This window comes from Mastacembelus armatus, chromosome 1, assembly GCF_900324485.2.
Source record: "Mastacembelus armatus chromosome 1, fMasArm1.2, whole genome shotgun sequence".
In the NCBI taxonomy this organism is placed as follows: domain Eukaryota; kingdom Metazoa; phylum Chordata; class Actinopteri; order Synbranchiformes; family Mastacembelidae; genus Mastacembelus; species Mastacembelus armatus.
In genome coordinates, this window is record NC_046633.1 from 20123892 (window position 1) to 20142811 (window position 18920).

General features: G+C 39.6%; 2 protein-coding genes across 5 annotated transcripts; one reads left to right on the forward strand and one right to left on the reverse strand.

The window, feature by feature from the left end:
• Window positions 1–197: 197 nt before the first annotated feature.
• LOC113128792 (pre-B-cell leukemia transcription factor 1-like) lies at window positions 198–10087 on the reverse strand. Of its 4 annotated transcripts, XR_003295539.1 has the most exons (10): window positions 8764–8825; window positions 7681–7754; window positions 7068–7271; window positions 4021–4265; window positions 3474–3664; window positions 3227–3362; window positions 2960–3116; window positions 2750–2830; window positions 1423–1490; window positions 198–1105 (listed from the first exon to the last, which is right to left on the reverse strand). XR_003295539.1 is itself a non-coding variant. In XM_026304356.1 (8 exons), exons 1-7 carry the CDS (start codon window positions 8946–8948, stop codon window positions 1447–1449), a joined length of 1032 nt encoding a protein of 343 aa, XP_026160141.1. In that variant the 5' UTR covers window positions 8949–10086; the 3' UTR covers window positions 198–1105; window positions 1423–1446. The 4 variants fall into 4 exon arrangements, 1 of the variants encoding a protein (XP_026160141.1); XR_003295537.1 differs by lacking the exon at window positions 7068–7271 and having other exon boundaries at window positions 8764–10087; XR_003295538.1 differs by having other exon boundaries at window positions 7681–8906.
• A 2666-nt stretch (window positions 10088–12753) lies between these two features.
• mvb12a (multivesicular body subunit 12A) lies at window positions 12754–18165 on the forward strand. The gene is made up of 10 exons (XM_026302316.1): window positions 12754–12881; window positions 14369–14458; window positions 15408–15491; window positions 15652–15751; window positions 15877–16006; window positions 16146–16286; window positions 16517–16626; window positions 16724–16782; window positions 16945–17010; window positions 17160–18165. The coding sequence occupies exons 2-10, from the start codon at window positions 14369–14371 to the stop codon at window positions 17244–17246; spliced, it is 867 nt and encodes a 288-aa protein (XP_026158101.1). The 5' UTR covers window positions 12754–12881; the 3' UTR covers window positions 17247–18165.
• Window positions 18166–18920: the final 755 nt, after the last annotated feature.

Below are 18920 nucleotides of genomic sequence, written 5' to 3' on the forward strand. Positions count from 1 at the left end.
AAAGTTAAACCAGTTGCCTCTTAAGAAGAGGTGAGAAGGAGGCCACGGGGGTTTGGTAAGCTCATGGCTGTCCGGCTACACACAGATTTTTTTTATACTTGTATACAGACTGAGCAATTGACACCACTTGAAGATGATTTCATAAGGTTTAATACAACTTTCTTCACATATGTGAACTCCCTAAAACCTACAGTAGGTGTAAAAATTTTCCCTTGACAACCTATTGTGAAGGAACATCAATCCGAGATTTACCACTAAAGATTAACTAGAAGAACTAGAACAAAGGGGTGACGATAAATACAGTCAGAAAAAACAAAAGTTTATGGAAGAAACATTACTTGGTAAAACAACTATTTCAAACTATCTTGGAGCCAACTAGATGCAGTCACACCACTAAACATTAGAGGGCACAGATAAATATAAACTCAAATGGTCCCATCTCTACTATATCTGAAAGTGCATATGACTATCAATACCATGCACATTTACACGCTCAACTGAGTCTGATCCCTTGGTCTAAATCTTCTTTAGCTGGGATGTCTCAAAAGAATTTAAGAATAAGTAAATGTCAATCAGCAATATCACATTTACATACATACAAACAGAAAAATATTCCAGTCTTTTCCAAAACAACACAGGATACAAAATTTGACTAAGTGACAATGTGTTTATTGATTTTTGGTTATTTCTGTCATTTAGATGTCTATGTATTTTCACTAACAACCCTTTTCTTAAAAGCACATTGAAGCCCTAACCTTTTATAATGAAGCGGTGCTTTATTTTAGAAAAAAACTTTTCATTTTTTATTTATTTATTTTTTTAGAAAATGACAGGAAAAACATGTTGAGCAGTTATGTAAAAAAGATGAAGAAAGGATGAAAACCTTGTGAGAGAGGTGTGAAGGTTCAGCACCACAAAGCAAATTAACAATACTTTTTTGGAAATGCTGCAGAGTCTGTGGGTCTGCTAGACATCAGCCTACAGGAAGAGTTTGTACAACCCTGTAGAGCAGTAGGGAGGAAAGGTAAAGCATAAGAGATGACAGAGCCTGTTTTGGGTGAGGGGAGGCGGGAGGAGGGATCACCACTGTCCTGCCATCCTTAACCTGCAGAAACAGACATAGAGTGGGACAATGTATTAGCTGAAAAGGGAAAAAACTGTACCCTTGGACTCATTAACTCTACTAATATATCAATTTGTAAAGTCTATTCCAGCAATTCTACAATATTCAGATTTCTGAATGGTCATGTAAATGATAAAAATCCTTCATGAGTTCTAAAATTGATTTAAAGAAGCTACATCAGTAAAGTCCACAAAAAAAAAGTCCAATACCACATGCAAAGACAGAAAAAGGCTGTTACCATGACTTCTCAGCTGGACAGTGTGTAACTATAGCAACAGCGTGTAACCATAGATACTCACATGGAGACAGTGAGGTGGTTCCTTTCATAACCTCCCATTAGGAGTGTAGCACAGGGCTGGGTATCCTCCTGTTGGCATACAGGGCATACACACATCAGCACATTTTGCACACACACACACAATTTTAACACCCATCATACACAATCACACACTCCACAGAAAGTGAGGTGTCTGAAGGCCAGTGTGCTGCCCAAGGCCAGTCAAGGAGAACTGGGGCAATAGAGAACATTTACATAACATTTGTATTCATAATACATGTGGCAATATTTGATATGTATTCAAAAATGAATGTGGACCAACATACTTCTCTTCCAGACAAAGACCTTTTTAGCTAGGGGTTCCAGAAAAGTCTGTGGAGGCCACATTGACCCACATTACAATAATCTGTACCTCCATTAGACATTCACAGACTATAGCAAATACCTGACACCTCCTGTCTGGGTCTATTATGGGGTAAGGTTGCTGTCAAAAAAGACGTGCGTGTACTAACAAACATTCGTACATATTGGCCTAAGGTTGTGCATAAATAAATAAAATGTACACAAAAATGTGGTTTTGTAAACTCTCGTATACCACATTTTTGTTTTATTCATTTATGCACAACCTTAGGGAAATATGTACGAATGTTTGTTAGTACACACACGACTTTTTTGACAGCAACCTTACCCCATAGTCTATGCTGTGTGTGTTCAGTCTGGCCAGGCTCAAGACACTCAGGTTGTGAAACTAATGTTAGAGCCCAACCCTGCTGTGGTTCCTGGTCCTGCTCATGATGCTGACACCTTGACAGCCCTGTGTAATCACAGGTGTGTTTATTGCTTATAAATTCACCTTTTCATTTGTAGGAGGAAGAATGTGTTAATTCTTTCTTCAAAAATGACATAGTCCGACTTGAAAGGGCAGTATGTTGGCTCAGGTTAGCACTGCTGCTTCACAGTGAGGTCCAGATTTTAGCCCAAGGCCTATTTGTGTGGAGTTTGCATGTTCTCCGGTTTCCTCCCACAGACATACAATAGACATACAATCTGGGGTTAGGTTAATCTGTGACTCTAAATTGCCCATTGGTGTGAACATGAGTGTGAGTGTTTATCTGTCTCTAAATGTCAGCCCCGTGATAGGCTGGTGTCTTCGTCCTCTAGTAGAACAATTCTTGTCCAACACAAGGACAGATAAGCACAGAGAGAAGGAACAACTAAAGCAGTGAGTGGTGTCTAAAGGATTAAGGGAGATGAGATATGAGGCTCAAGACAGTGAAGACATCTGGCTCCAGTATTTATTGGTTAAGAGATAACCTCTCCCAGTTAGCTAAGGTAAAAAACAAACTGACCTAGAATGACTTATTGTGAACTGAGTGAAGAGTCTGCAGAGTGACATTCAGAGGTCAGGAGCAGTTGATTTGTTGTCCCCTCTGGAAGAAAAGACCTTTGATTTGGAATTATCACTGCCAGTGAAGGAGAGCTTAGATTTAGGCTTTTTGATTTTATCCAATGTGTGTGTGTGCGTGTGTGTGTGTTTGTGTTTGTGTGTGCGGGGGTACCTGAGTTTGGTGTTGCTGGGGAGTTGGTTTGGCTACCCTTTGCAGACACAGCAGCAGCATCAACAGCTGTCTTCATTGCATACAGATTTGCTTCTTCCTGGAACTTTGTAATGTTCTTCTTATACCGAATCCTCTTGTTTCCGAACCAATTGACCACCTGAGAGTCAGAAAGTCAATTACAAGAAATCCCACTTGATTCATTACCATGTCCAACTACATGTGTGCTTTATCTCTTTCTTTTCCCTAGTACATCGTTACCGTCCTGACCTGAGCAACAGTGATGGAACATTTCTTGGCCAGCTCCTCCTTTGCCTCCTCAGTGGGATAGGGATTTGCCAAGTGTGAGTAAAAATATTCATTCAAAATCTCTGTTGCCTGCTTGCTGAAGTTTCTTCGTTTCCGCCTGTCAAAAAGGGGCGATTGCAATAATTACTCATCAGTAAATAATCATCCAACTACAGACTGTAAGGCTGAAGTTAAGAGGAGGCAGGAAAATAAACCAGTGCAAACCAACCTGGCATCCAGGAACCTGGAGCGTAGTATCATCACAGCTTCACATGTGCTCTGCTTTAATTGCATCTGGATAGCACTGAACTTGTGGTGGATGATTGCCACCATTCTCTCAATCTCTTTGGGTGATATGGGTCGCGTGCGAGACTGTTCCCTCAGTAGGTTCATCACATGGCCAGTGAATTCATTGCATGCCTGCAGAAGGGACAGTGGGTCAAAGAAAGAATTCAAACTCAAACATTTTATGTTGTTTTCTTCATCAAATTCACATGAGACTAAACACACTCTTCCAGTTTTAAGATAAACTTGTTGCATTTTTTCCCCAAACCCTGATGGGATCACTCTGAACATGCCAAAACTAAAATACTAGATTCAGAAAAAATATATTATCATTATTTTAGTCATAACTTGGTTTTTCACACAAAATTACAAATGAGATGGAAGGAATTATCAAATATGTCCTGGCAGAGAGGCATTCATCATGAGTCATATTACTTTGCTTTTGTGCTGTAAAATCAGTGAAAAACCCCTTCTTTTTTTTTTTCTTCTACCTGTTCATATTTCTCCAGCTCAGCATGGTAGATCTGTCGGATCTGAGCGAGCTTCTCTCTGTAGTCAGCGTGTTCTATGCTCACATCATCAGACAAATCTCCCGCTGTGGCTGCAACAGCTGCTGCCGCTGCAGAGGCCCCGCCCCCCTCCGGACCTGCAACCCCTTCTGCTAACAGCATGTTGTCCAGCCGCATGAGCTGAGGTTCTGGAGGGTCTTCTTCCTGGATGCCTCGGACACTCAGGGCTGTGGAGATAAATAGAAATTAACACAGCCACATCAGATCGATTCATAATAGGGACAAATTAGCAGGGCAGATGTTTAAAATCAGATCTACCAGTTAAGATATTTTATTAAAGGAAACCCCTGCTGACTTACTCGCCCACTACTGTGCTCTCCATACTTGCTATTTCATGTTTATTTATTTGTTTGCTTGTCTGGCAACAAAAAACTGTTTATATATGCTACTTGGGTCATCCAGAGTGTGTATATATGTATGTTCAAAATTTGCAACATCATGTAAATCATGTAACTAGTAGCACTGGGAAGACATTAATGGGAGAAAAGTGCTGAGGAAAACAGGAAGCCAAATATCAACTTTGTATATCCTGCTTGTGTAACCCCATAATGTTTATTCAGAATTCTTGGCTCAGCTCAGAGCTAGAAATACAGGACGCACATTGGATCAACAACGGCTACACAGCTTCAATATACATAATGCAAACAACCCACTGGCATTCAGTGGAGCTTTTAAGCTGCTTCTAGACATTGCCATTGCTGCTGATAGCACCATCCATCATGTATAAGTGTTAATGTTGGTGTTTTACCACAGCATGCTACACCACACAACGCCACTTTCTGTGCAACACCTACTTGTGCACCCACTGAGGATGTTTATGGGCTTTGTGTGATTTGAGGCTTCCCTTGGCAGCCAGCAGAAAGCAATAGCTCACAACACACACACATACACACTCACAGAGTATTTCTACACTGTTTATTCTTTCATTATTTTTTCTTTCCTTCTTAAATATAAGTCAATAAAGTGTACCCAAGCCCTACATATATAAATATGAAATTCTATGATTATCTGCTAGGCACTCAACAAACCCCAGTTTTCGATATCACACGTTGACACTGAGACTCTGCGCAGTCTATTCCAATTTACAGTCTAAGTAGACTGAATTTTAATTAATAGCCCAGTAAAATCACAAGCAGTGGGTGACATAAAAAACTTCACTTACATCTGTTTGTGCAGCTGCATTAGTCTTACATGGTGTGTGTTCTCAGTCTGAATACTGGGCCAGGTGGAGTGAGACAAAGGGGAAAGAGGAGGCAACAAAAAACTTGGAGGCTGATTTAAATGATGAAAAGCTGCAGCTGTTGGTTTGGTAGGCCAAAACAGACACACAAGCATCCTTGCACACATACACATCCAGCTGTTAATTAACGCCAGCTCTTAAGGAGCGACTAAAGAGCCTGTGAAAAATTAAAGCTCATTTGAGAGGTCATTAATTTGTGGAGTTATGCAAATTACCGGCAATTACAAGGTAGTTCCAAGGATTGGCTCACACTCATAATCTCATAATGATAGCAATGACACAATGACAGCCTCTACATCAGGCTAACAACCCCCCGACCCCCACCCCCCGCCACACACACACACACACACACACAGTAAACACAAACACTCCATGTGATCAATTTCCTTTTTATCCCAATTTCCTTTTTTTATATATATCCTGCAACTATATTTAAACAAGGCCAAGTCTTATACTTGGACAGGTTAATTACTCAATAATTAGTCTGGAGTTTGCGCCCACCTCCCACACTGCCCACTCATACAGTACAGACATTTACATACACTCATAAACAATATCTGAAATGAAGAAATGAGCTCTGGCAGAGTAAATCCAGCTTTGTGAGGCCGTGGGTGGCAAACTGTCCCTCACTCTCCCACTCTATTCCTCATGAAGTCTGACAGGTGTCAAGATTATCAACTGTCTGCCAACCCATGAAACACAAACATTACTTCCTGTCCCTCCAAACCATCCATCAATCTGTCCTCACCATGCTGTTCTCACTCTTCTCTTCTTGTCTGCAACTCCGATGTTTGCAAATGCCTGTACCTCATCTGTGTCCTGCTTTGTGCACAGTAATACCCTCAAAAAAGTGCCCAAAAGCAAGAGTGATAAAAATAGTGTTGTATGGGAAACAGTATGACAACAGGATCAGGAAGGAGGGAAAAGAGAAGCGGATATAGGCTGACTGGACAGTCTACAGAGGGGGGAATGTGCAGGGAGTACGGTCAACAGCACTGTCACTGTGATGTGAGGAGTTATTTTTAATGGTTCGAACAGAGAAGAAGAGAAGGAGACAGTGACAGTAGAGAGAGGGACGCAGGACCAGCTCAGTCAGGGGACAAAGGAGTAATTTATGCTCTCAACTTCGAGTTGCAGTAGTTTGACTTGAGACTGTTTAGATATGGACAAGAGGGCAGACCAGTCAGTCAGAAAGAATAGAGAGAAACACCAGCCCTATTCTTGACTTTCTGAAAACCCATGTTGACCCATTCACACCAAAGGTAGAAACAGCCCTTCCCTCTTCACATTCTTTCTGTCTTTCAGTCATAGCTAAAGTCTGAGAAATAAACAACTGCCCTCAACAAGCAGGAAAAGGTGACTTTATTTCTCCCATTTTGGAAAAAGTTGGGAGATTCATCTGATTATTCCTCCATCCTCACAAATGTTTCTTCTTTGACTCCCCATTCCTGCCAAGTATTTTCTACTGAAGTTCATTTTCATCTTCCCGTTTTGCCACTTTTCTCTTTTTCCGTTGTGACAGACTCCCTAAATCCAGCTGATCTCCTTCCTAGTAAAAACTGCTGTGCGTCAATGGGGAGGAACTTAAATAAAGATAACTAAGTCAGAATCTAATGTTCAGATATTCTTAGGGCTAAATCTTTGTACCAACCATCCTGATACTGTTCACTTTATTTGTGTAATTGACAAGAGGTTAGAGCTACTGGCACAGGTTCCTACTGTTAATCACCCAGATTAGATGATCCTGTTGCTCCCATGAAATTCTCAGTCAAAAGCGTCTGTTGTTATGACGCTCCTCCACCAGTAGTGCTTCTAGCTTTTTCACCATCTGAGCATTTGGAGGAGAGCGTCACCAAAAATCACCAAGGCAGCCAGCAGAGGATGAGTTTTAGAAAAATCCCATCACAAACTGAAGGCACGAGTGTGCGACACACTGAGCACAAGAGCAAGAGAGGGAGAAAGAGAGACAGTGCGTTAATAACAAATAACAATAGGTGAATCACGTATGGGAAAAAATGGCTGGACTAATGTACAATCTGCTTATCTGTCTGTTTTTGTCTCCAATCTCTCTCTCAGTCTCTGTCACAGATGTGCCATAAAACTCACTATCCAAGACCTAAATAACAATGAATTACATCTTCCAAATATAAAAAGAACTCATTTTATTTTCTTATTAAAACTATTATCCTGGTGTGATGAAAAGGTTAAATACCTGAAACAGCAAGTTAAGAAAATGGAAAGTGAATAGTCATGAGTGTACTGAAAGAGTCAAAATGTTTAACTTTATCGGCATATCTCCTTTTTTATTCACTTATATAAAACAACATTCAAAAACAACTTACCTGCCTTTTCCTTGATCTCACACAGGACACTGAAGAGAGCAGCCTTCATTCTGTGACAGTTTAAAGCATGTTTCCTTTTATGGAAGAGAAAGCCAGAGAAACAGACTGTAAATTATCAGTACTCAGTACTCAGTACTCAGTACTCAGTACTTCGTACTCCGTACTCCGTACTCAGTGGCATTACAGCTGAGCACAGTGTCCACTGATAATGTTTGTATGCTTTTGGTAAACAATATTTTCTCAGTTGTCTAAATAACAGACACAGATTTTGTTTTGTCATTTCTTTCAAGCAAAAATGCAATAAATAGATAAATAAATAAAACTAAAGTCGACTCTAAGAAACTGGGATGGACATGTTTCACTGATTAAATAAGATTACTCAATAAAGAAAATAACAGCTAGTTGCAGCCCCTGAGAAATCAATAGGCAGAAACCTTATATGAATGAAAGGTGACTGGTCTGTTATAAAATCTGCTTATCTGTCTGGACCTTGTGTAATTGCATTTCCACTTGTGGTGTGTGTTTTCCTCCTCACTTGCATCAATATTGTGACACTGCTTAATGTTTTGGTGTCGTAAACTAAGTATTGATAACTAACATGGCATCATCTAATAGTGTCTTGATACTGTAGTACTCCATATCTACTCTGAGCAGTAATATGGATGACGTCCTTGGTGATACTATAAAGGATTACATGTCAGAATCAACTGTAATATAGACGCTGGTAAATCTGTGCCATAAAACACAAAACTCTGAACTCTGCTATGAACAATCTAATGTTTGAGTGTTGGGGGCGAGTCAGAGGCCATTTATGGCAGAAAGGGGGGCAGAGGGTGAGAAAAGCCACACCTTCAGCAGGCCCCACAGTCACTTGGTAATGGTTAGTGGTCCACAGCTGGAGAAGGGGCACAAAAAAAACAGTAGGACTGGGGCTATGGAGCTCTAACAGTGTATTACAGGGTGTGTTGTGTGCATACCATGCAATCTTGAGGGCACACTGTGATGATAATTCCACCCTATGCAGACCCAAACCCAACCCTTTCCTCTATCAGCCTATATCTGGTCTTGTACTTGAGTTATTACCTGGCCTGGGCCTCATCCAGACTCTCGTCTGTGATGGTCATGATCTGCTGGAGGATGTCACCAATGTCCTCCTTCGGCTGGACGGAGTTATAATGTTTCCTTCTGTCGTCGGGATCACCTACACCGTCCTGAGACAGTACACTTAGTCCACTATGACCCGGCATCCCCCGGGCCTGGTCCTCCATACCTCTGATGTGCCACCTCGCACACAACGGCAATAAAATGGGTTCCTCCTCCAAGTTAATGAAAAGTTTCCCAATAATCACACAAACCTGGCAGCAGGGCCGCCTCAACTAGAGCCACCTGGCTGTGCTGGCAGCCTTACTAGTTAGTGACCATAAAATGAGCTGAAGCAATTCCCTCTTCTTTGGTGTGAGGCTGCTGTGTTTCTGAATAGCGTGGCGCGCAGACGCACGTGTTTTCTTCACAAGAGCAAGAGGCTCCAAAAGGCTGAGAGGCTCCAAGAGAAAGGGAAGGGATCACAGACAGTGTGACGATGGGCTGGATAAGGAGCAACATGAGAACGACCACCCAGGGTTGGCACAGGCTAACTCATCCATGTCTTAAGAGACTCGGCCCCTTTCGCTCCCAGCGCCACAGGAATAATAAAGAAAACAGCGGAAATATGTCAAAGGGCTTCAAATGAAAATCAGACTGATGTTAAAGCTGTTATCTCATGACCCGAGAGTCTATGTAAGGTCGCGGTCTCTGCCTGCTCTCCTTTTATTCATGCGTCCCGGTAATTACAAATAGCTCACAGAAGGTCATCGAAAAGACGATGTTGGAAAAGTATGACGGGGAGCGTCATCCAAGTCTGCACCATTTAGCTGTTTAGTCCTGTTTTCCTTCCCCACAGCCCTCTCTCTGCCCGCTGCTGCTGCTGCTGCTGCTGCACTCCTCCTAGAGAGGCGTAACATGACCAAAGACGACTTCCGCTGAAACATTTCCAAATAATAGGCTACCTAACGTAATTAACAAATAATGACTAAGTCTAAATCAGATCACATGCCCTGTGTAAAATTCATACAGTGATTGTTTTAACAGCACGGGTCTAAAAGCACAAATGGCAAAGCACACACAGCGAAATAAGTCATCTATCATATGTCATCATATTAAAGTGAACACACATTTATAAAAAATAAATTGAAACTGTAAAAATACTTGAGAATAACAACACACAATTCCTTTAAATTGAACTCTTAATGTAATGACTTTTCTATGTAAGACATGTTTTGTCCCAACTCTCAAGAATCAGTGATGTAATATATACATATAATATATGTGTTATCAGTATCTTTGATTTTTCTATAGTAACTAATCTTCTTTTCTTCTTTTCTGCAAAAAAGGTCCCAGGGATCAGCTGGAGCCTATCCTATGGGTGAAAGGCAGGGGTCCACCCTGGACAGGTCCCCAGTCCATCACAGGGCCACATAGAGACAAACAACCTCACACACTCACACTCACTCCTATGGGCAATTTAGAGTCACCAATCAACCTGACATACATGTTTTTGGACTGTGGGAGGAAACCAGAGTACCTGGAGAAAACCCACACAAGAACAGGGAGAACATGCAAACTCCACACAGAAAGGTTCCTGCTGGGTTTCAAACCAGGAACCTTCTTGCTGTGAGGCAACAGTGTTAACCGGTAATCAGCCGTGCTTCCCCTCAGTGATGTAATATATGCCTATAATATAACTACTGCATATGTATTATCAGTATCTTTGAATTTTGTATAAAAGTAACTAATCTTTTCTGCAAAAATGTTAAGTTTTGATATTGCTGCCTGGTAGCACAAAGTTGTCCTGGAGGTGAACAGCAAAAACATTTTGATAACTGAGATTAACATGGCCACTGAAATACAAATTGTTTCAAAACCTCTAAATTTTAAGGGACTCTTAGCGGAACAATTTAGTTAGAATATATAAATGTAACAGCTGTGCATGAATGATTCTACTAAAGAGGTCAGGACTTTTATTTTGAAAGCGAAGTTGACTAAATTCCAGTGTTGTTCAGGTTGGTTCTGGACATCTTGACCAGCTCTCCATCAGTATGTCGGCAGGCTCTGGGGAATGCTGCAGTTTGATTTGAAACCACCATGAGGCCGTCATTTCTCCATGGAAATCATGTTGTTGTTGTCTGTGCACGACTTTACATTTCACTGAGTTCAGTTTTATATGCATTATATCAGTCAGCATGTAAACCTTTGCTTTCAGTGCAGGTGACATGTCAGCTTTTGTCTTCACATACTAGGCCCTAAGACAGAGAGAAGGCCTGTATTTTTTGTATTTTGTAGGCTACAGGACTGGGCTTCACAACCTGGGCTGTGAGGGCTGTAGGCTCTCATTCATTTGAATATATTTTGTAATGTAAATAAAACAGTTGCTGACATACTGGATGTTATCTTCAGCTATGATTCATTTGCTTTTGGCGTGTGTGACATGGTTTCTAATGATAATCCCATACTTTAGCAATTTTTTATTATTGATGTATGGATATTGTCATTGTTTATTATTTTTAAGCTGTCCATTTTTACTATCCAGTAGATATTGCTATTTTTTTACATACATTTTATTTTTATGTGTTTTCTTTATTGGTTAGATGAGATGTAACATAATGCCCAAGTTCTGTAATAATTTCTGGCTGTAATGGTCTGTCTCTCTCTCACACACACACACACACATACACACACACACTCCCTCAATACACATATCTTCAAGTTCTGGGCAGGCCTTGCATCTGTGGCCAGGCATTATGGTATATTTTCTACTTAATTCACTGACATAGAGACTTCATGCTTATGAGATGTGTGTGTTTGTTTGCAGAGAAGCTTAAATGCAGGACACAAGTCTGATGGAAGAGATGAATGTAGGCCACAGCACAGTATTAAGCAAGAGAGTGGCTGAAGCTGTGCTCTCAGCTTGTCATTCTTCTATTTACTGCCACTCACACACAGGCAGCTACATGCTCTCCCAACAAGCGGACACACAGATGTGCAGCTAATAAGACACTCACAGTTGCACTCACTTCTGGCAATTAGACCCTTCTCCCCCTTGTTTTAGTCTCAGCAGATTGCAGCTGGTTCATTCTCATTAATTGGCCAATCAACCAATAAAGATAAATGCTCTGAATAAACACGAAGTGCTCATTATTCGTCAAGATGGAACAGTCTAGCTGCACTAACACCCCTCTAACAAACTCCACCTATGGTCTGCTCGGCATGTTGCCATACCAACACAGACCCGGGCACCTCTGGATGCTGCTATCAAGTGTGTGTGTGCTTTTTTCTCAATTTCACACACACAGCATTAAGTCAGTGTCTATTCTCACTGTGTATTGTCTGGAACTGTCAAAGTGTCTTATTCCTACTGAACCACATGGAGCGAGCCTGAGGAACTAAGCAGCTGCCTCCATGTTGCACTGGGATGAAGAGTGACTTCTTTCTCTGGGTATTTGTTACTGGGTTATTCACATTTTTAGAACAACACATTACAGTAGTGTCCTCCTGTGGATTTGAACCCACTGCTGTTGTTATGAACATAGAGGGCATAGTTATTTGTCTTTTTGTCAGCACATCTCATGAAAAGACCAAAACAGCCAATGTATTATTAACTTTCCATTTCTTCTGTGGTCTGTGGTTCAGAACTCCATGTCTGCTGATTTTATATAAGGACACAAATGTCTTTAAAAGGTCCCAAATATTTAGTCTCTTCTTTATAAAAGACCTGTCAGAAAAACCTTATGCTTTAAGAAATGTGGATGTGTGCATTCATATTTTATAGCGCCTCTCTGGTGAGAACATCTAGTCTATGGCTACAATTTAGTAAAGCATGGGAACAAGATAATGAAGGATCCTGTGCGGCTATGAGATGCTACTGTGGCCACAACCTAATAGCAAGTAGGAACCAGATCCGTTGTACGGCTGCCCTCTTGCGTTCAGACCTGACATCTGTCATGTGACGTTTTGCCCCGTGGTCTCATGGGAGTTGGAGTCAGAATAAAAGTAGTACTTCCTGCTTTGACGAGGAAGAGTAAGAAATTCCGACTTGAAATCTACAAAGTTGTTTGGCTTCTAAATCAATAACACCCAGAAGGAACAGAAGCTTACACAGACACAAGGTAGGTTTGTGTTTCTGTTATTTTATCTGCTGTCCCACGAAACAAACAAAAAAGTTAAGATCAGTTTGAACTGGTTTTTGTCAATGGAGCAATCGTTAACGTTACTATTGTAGAGTAAGCTCGACTTGACGTGTAACTCAGTACATGGGCTGTCGTACCTGATCCATCTTTATCAGTAATCTACTTTTATCATCAATTAATACGCTACAGTAAATGTGAATTTAAGAAAGATGGACGTGTAGTTGCTGGCAGAGCAATGACAGTCAAAACTTAGACATGGTTGATTTCCATGCATTTAAAGCTGAGGTGGAAAGCTGAGGTCCCAACCTGATACCAAAATAGTGTATGTAAGGATTATATAAATATGACACGTATATATTTGTTATTATTTATTATTATGTAAATATCAAAATAGGTGTTGGCAACTAAGTGGCCTAAATAAATGCATTTCTCACCCATTGTTGTCCATTCACATTTCACGTTTAGTTCATTAGTTTCTGTGACTTTTTTATTTATACAAAATTATCTGAAAGATTTTTGTTTTATCCTGATTTGTTTTAAATTTTTATCTCAGCAGCACGTAGGCATCTGATTCTAGTATTTCTATATACTGGGACAATGTGCAAAAAAACTAAAATAATACTAAAAGAGGTTTAATAGAACTCACCAATAGAAAGCTCTTAATTGTATCACAAATCAAAGCGTGTCAGGGCTAACATAAGACAGTATAAATTTACTGTCCATACCATATAGTTGGGATGCACAACAATGCAGCTTGCATTGCATGGCTGTTTTAATAAAAACAAGGTCAGTTACTGCTTATCTGAATTACAAATTACTGTAAGAACAGTTTACAATAAGTCTATCTCTCCACAACTCCACAGCCTTTTTATTTCAATTCATTTTGACAGGAAATGGCTAATGTTATGATACATATCAATATCAAAATGTAAAATTAAATCTGCATTGATAGGGCTTTATCAACCAAAGCTAGTTTCAACAGGATTGAGTTGCTCAAAAAAATCTAATGTAAAGGTATGTGCAGAACTGCCCTGGGTAGTTAGGGATGATTTCTTGCACTGGATAGTTTCTTTCTGCCCTTGAACATTTAATGATAACATTAGTGTTTGGACTGAATAGGATCTTTCTGTCCTAGACAATGTAGCTTAGGGAACATGAATTCGTAAACTTAATTGTAGCCTGCTAACCTCCGTGAAACCCAACTTTTTGTCACATGGTCACAACAGCATTGCCCTCATGATGTGTCAGTAAGCCACAAGGGTAACACAATGAAAACCTCTGCTACCACAATACTATCATTTGTAGGAAATGAGAAGACGGACAAGATTCTTTTTTTTTAAGTTATTTACATTTATATTATTTACATTCATGTTTGTGTCAACCATTTAAAAAAAACAAATCTGAATTTCTGTTCTCCTCCCCATCTAATTTTCTGATATACTTATTACTTTTCTTTTCTTCTTCAGATGTCTTTAGTGGAGCATGGAGGGGTGCGGCCAATTACAGCAGTAGCCTGGACCTCTAACAACAGCACCTGTCCCAAAGGTTTCAACCTGGTAGGAAACAGAGATGTAGATTAAATATCCACATTACAATTGTACTGCACATCACTTTCAGAGTGACATCCAGGTTGAGTCACAGCAACTGGACTTGTAGTTTTTAGGTCAAAACATTTCACTACTCATCGGAGTAGCTTCATCAGTCTTAAGAGAAACGAACGAGTGACAATATTCAGCCATTTACATTGTTACAAAATAAAGAGGAACCGGTTATTTTCCTGTTACTGTCAACACTGACCACAAACTGTCAAACTGTTTGCATGTTAGAGTTGTGTGGGAATTACAGGAAATGTGTTTCAGAATATTCTTTGGAACCATCTCCATTCTGCCTAAACAGCCAGCTGGGACCAGCACTGTAGGATAAACAGCACAGCCAAAGGATAGATGGATTATAGACAGAGGTCAGGTACATTATACAGCATCTCAGCAAGGTACAGAACTAATGAGCATCAGACTTTAACTAGGACAGTTTGAGTGTTTGCGTAAGCTGGAAATCTGACCTTCAGAAACCAAGTGGTTGGTTAAACATGCTGCGAAGTGACTGTAAACTACCTGAAGATCTGGACAAAATAGGATATTACATATGTACTGAATTCAAAAGGTCTTATGTTTGTGACTTAAAAACACCAACAAGTGGTTCTATAATTATTGTACAATTTTATCATCTTGTCTTGGAGTGGACCAGGCACTTTTTAAAGTGTTTTTTAAAGTACTGCCTACTAATAAATAGTTAGCCCATCGTGTGGGAGTAGTGCCAGCACACCGATATTTGTGTGCAGGTGTCACTTCTTTACTATTCCTGTTCAGTCAGTCCAACTTTTGAACTACCACTAACACCAGTTACTTTCTTTATGCCTTTGGTTGTGTAATTGTAATGTAACTGGACATGCTTATACTGTCAGGTGTGCTATATCCAAGGATGCTCAGTCTCTCTGTCCTTCTGCAGATCAGCATCACAGAAGATGGAGCGTCGGCAAACTTTACACGTGGCTTTGCCATGAAGTCTGGCTATTACCTCTGTTACAGCAAGGTAACAGAGATCAAATTAGAAAGAGAGATGCTTTTAATAATCGTATTACTTTTGTCTATGAATCACTGCAGTTTGGCCTGTATGTCTTTCCATAGCGCTTTGTTTTATTCACTTGCCTCTACTGTCTTCCCTTGACTGGATGTCTTTCTCTTTTTTATAGGAGTTGACAAGTGGCATGTTAGTGTCAGACATTCAGCTTATTTCAGACAAGGACTCTATTCCTCATGGTTACTGCTATATAGCAGAACACCTTGAACAGAGTGAGTACACACATACACATGCACATAGCTCTACTTACACATTTCTAATATTTGATACAAATGTAGGAGTGTGCCTGTTTGCTCACTGTTGCAGTCTGATTGACATTTTCTCTTTGTATGTTCAGAAGCTAGTGTTTCGAAGAAGAAACGTATTTGTATACGTATCGTCCCAGTGGGCAGTGTGGAAACAGCTGTGTTGGATATCAAACTGACAGCCAAAAGCAAAATGATGTTGCAGCACTACACATATGTGGGGTTGGTAGCATTCACATAGAAACATTTGACCTGCAGTTTTATTAAGGCGTAGACTATTGAAGTTCACATGGTTTCAGTTGTGTATCCAGTACTTCTTTATAAAGTTATGAACACGTCATTAAATGTGCCTTTTCCTCAGAGACATTAATGGCTATGTGCTGTGGTGCCGAAAAGGACATTTTTCTGCCCCTGTACCCCAAGCTAAGCCCCGCCGTGTCAGCCTGGATCTCCGTACACTCTCACTGGAGCAGCCATCTGCTCCTCAGCCTCTCAGACCCAGGTACACTGCTTATTTGTGTCTAATATAGAAGTCCTTCAGTACACTTAAAGAAAATTGTAAAGATTCAAATGCAGCCAATTCAAACCACAATAACAGATTATTATTATGCACAAATTTTGCGGTCGCTGAGGTAAAAAATATCATGTCTCTATAAAAATATAGGTACAAATAAGAAACTAATAATAACACAGTTCATGTCTTCATGTTGTTCTTTCTTTTTGCTTCCACAGTAACCCTCCTCCTCCACTGCCGCCCAGCAAACTGAGTCAAAGACGCCAGATCCTCCACAACAATGACAACGTGGACAAACCTGCTGACAGCAGTATCCATGGAATTACAGGTGCTCCAAGTCCATCCTCATACACAGGAATGCTATTATTGACAGTTTCTCACTGCTGGCAGCCCACTCACCTGTAACCTTCCTTCACCCTTTGCAGCTCTAGATGGAGTTCCATTTTGTCTGCATCCAAAGTTTGATATCCAGGCAGACAGCACAGTACGTTGGACATTTTCAACAATACTTTAGTTGGATTTCATTGAAAATGTAGCTGCTGTTTTTCTCTAACTTAACCTCCCATTCTACCTTATTTCACCTTAGGTATCTATGGTAATATAAACATGTATTCACCTTTCTATCTCTTTGTTGTATCTATTTCAGACCCCGCAGCTGAACTCTCAGTTAAACAACATTCGTATAAAGTCTCTCCAAGACATTGAAAATGAGGTTAGTGAACATCTGTCTTTTACTCTCAGCTTATCACTCTTAATATCAAAATTGGATGCATGTTTTTATATCTTGGCAAAGAACATACTTACTTTGTCATGTTTTTGTTGTTGATATTGTTTTGTTTGTTTGTTTGTTTGTTTTTTCAGTATAGCTACACTTTTACTGTGGAGGAATCTGCTGCGAAAAGGACCAGACCATCACTGTCAATAGGAGGCACCTCATCTACTGAGTGACCATGGATTAATATCAGGTTTCAGGTTCTTTAGGATGGCATTTCTAAACATGGTACATATGAAGGATGGTCATACCTACATTTAGATTTATGATCGGAAACTTTACTTAAGGAATTTATCCTAACAGGGTCAATTAGAAGGTAATTTACAGGCACTACATGAGAATGACAATCATACTTTACAGCAGTTTGAATGCTTTTGCTTGTTTGAATGTCATGCAACGCTTTTTTCTGTTATTGATTTTTATTTGTTTGTCATGTTAAGTTTGTATTTGCCAAAGAAGAGGCCTGTTTGGATGATAATGTACTTGTAATTTTATCGACTTAACTCATCTTTATGCTGATATGTTAACTCTTCTAGATATTCAGGCTCTAAAGATATTCCAAGATTTAAGATGTTATTAATCTATGAATCTGCAGAGTAACTGCTGTTTGGGGCTACTCATCTGCTGCAGTAAAATAAATGTTTGCTTGCTTAATGTTAAATGTATAACACTACATAGGGTGCAGATGCATTTGCAATTGAATATATGTGCTGCTTACATGTAACATGATATCCTGCTCTGTATCCATATTTCTTTGAGTCAATAAGAATGCCTTATGTGAAGCTGTAATATTCAGTTGGTGCTTTCTTTGCAGATGAACTGCAGATGATGTTTAGCATACAGTAACATATGTAAGTGTAGTGTTATTATCAGGCTTGTATTGTTTCTGTTGTATTTTAGGGGAATGGAGGAATGTTGTATATTTGGCTCTTTGTGTTACACTGTGTCATACTTGTGACTAATAATGTGAGGAAAATGGAAAGAAACTGAAAAGTAAGGACCAAATATTTTATTGGGCAATATAGAATCTTAATTTTTGTTGTTTTATAGCAAAACTTATATCGCATGGAAAAAATAAAATCCTAAGAAACACAACTGCAAGTGTGTTGGTTTACCCTATTGAGCAATACTGCATTTACAGACTTAGGAAATAAGTGTGGCAAAACTTTAGTAAATCTGGAAGTCAAGATATATGAAACAATTTAACTAAATCTCTCGTGCTGGCGGTATGACACTTGAGTTTGTGGTCGGTGTAAGTGGTTTGCCACTATCTGGTCTTTTTATTTACAGCTGAAATTACTGTTGTATTTGACCTTCATTTAATGTCAATTCAATATAAGCCCCAGAAAATTATTTTATCAATTTCACTTTTTTGAAAGGTTACCATTCCATGTCACCCACTGGTTATATATCAACTATATGCATGACCTTTATAGATAATGTTTACAGCTCCTCATCGTTTTTAGTGTTTTCTGATGTTTTTCAATCTAAATACACCTATAACAAACATTCAGGGTATGTTCTGGCTTTTCTATAAAATGGTGGTTGGAAATCAAAGCTATGGTGCATTACTGCCACCTGCTGTAGTATACTGGACTTAATGAGGAGTATATTTTAAATGTGATGCCTTTTATATCGTTTCCCTGCATAGGAAATTGTTACATGACCTACATGTTTATTTTATTGCAAAATATGGATTTTACAGTTTTTAACACATAAAAAAACATGATTAAAAACTGCACACAATACTGTAAACTGCTGTACCTAAAGTCAATGATTATTTCAAGTAACTGATTGTTTTGCCAGCACGCCCTGTCTCTCCCACTCCCACTGTGTATATTGTTTATGCA

Bases quoted from the DNA above. Each gene is read 5' to 3' on its own strand.
- mvb12a (XM_026302316.1), top strand. From the start codon at position 14,369: ATGTCTTTAGTGGAGCATGGAGGGGTGCGGCCAATTACAGCAGTAGCC. The intron at 14,459-15,407 runs GTAGGAAACAGA...GTCCTTCTGCAG, and splicing joins GTCCCAAAGGTTTCAACCTG to ATCAGCATCACAGAAGATGG. The intron at 16,627-16,723 runs GTGCTCCAAGTC...CACCCTTTGCAG, and splicing joins CAGTATCCATGGAATTACAG to CTCTAGATGGAGTTCCATTT.
- LOC113128792 (XM_026304356.1), bottom strand. From the start codon at position 8,948: ATGGAGGACCAGGCCCGGGGGATGCCGGGTCATAGTGGACTAAGTGTA. The intron at 3,363-3,473 runs GTTGGTTTGCAC...CCTTTTTGACAG, and splicing joins TCCAGGTTCCTGGATGCCAG to GCGGAAACGAAGAAACTTCA. The intron at 1,491-2,959 runs GTACCCCCGCAC...GTATGCCAACAG, and splicing joins CCCAGCAACACCAAACTCAG to GAGGATACCCAGCCCTGTGC.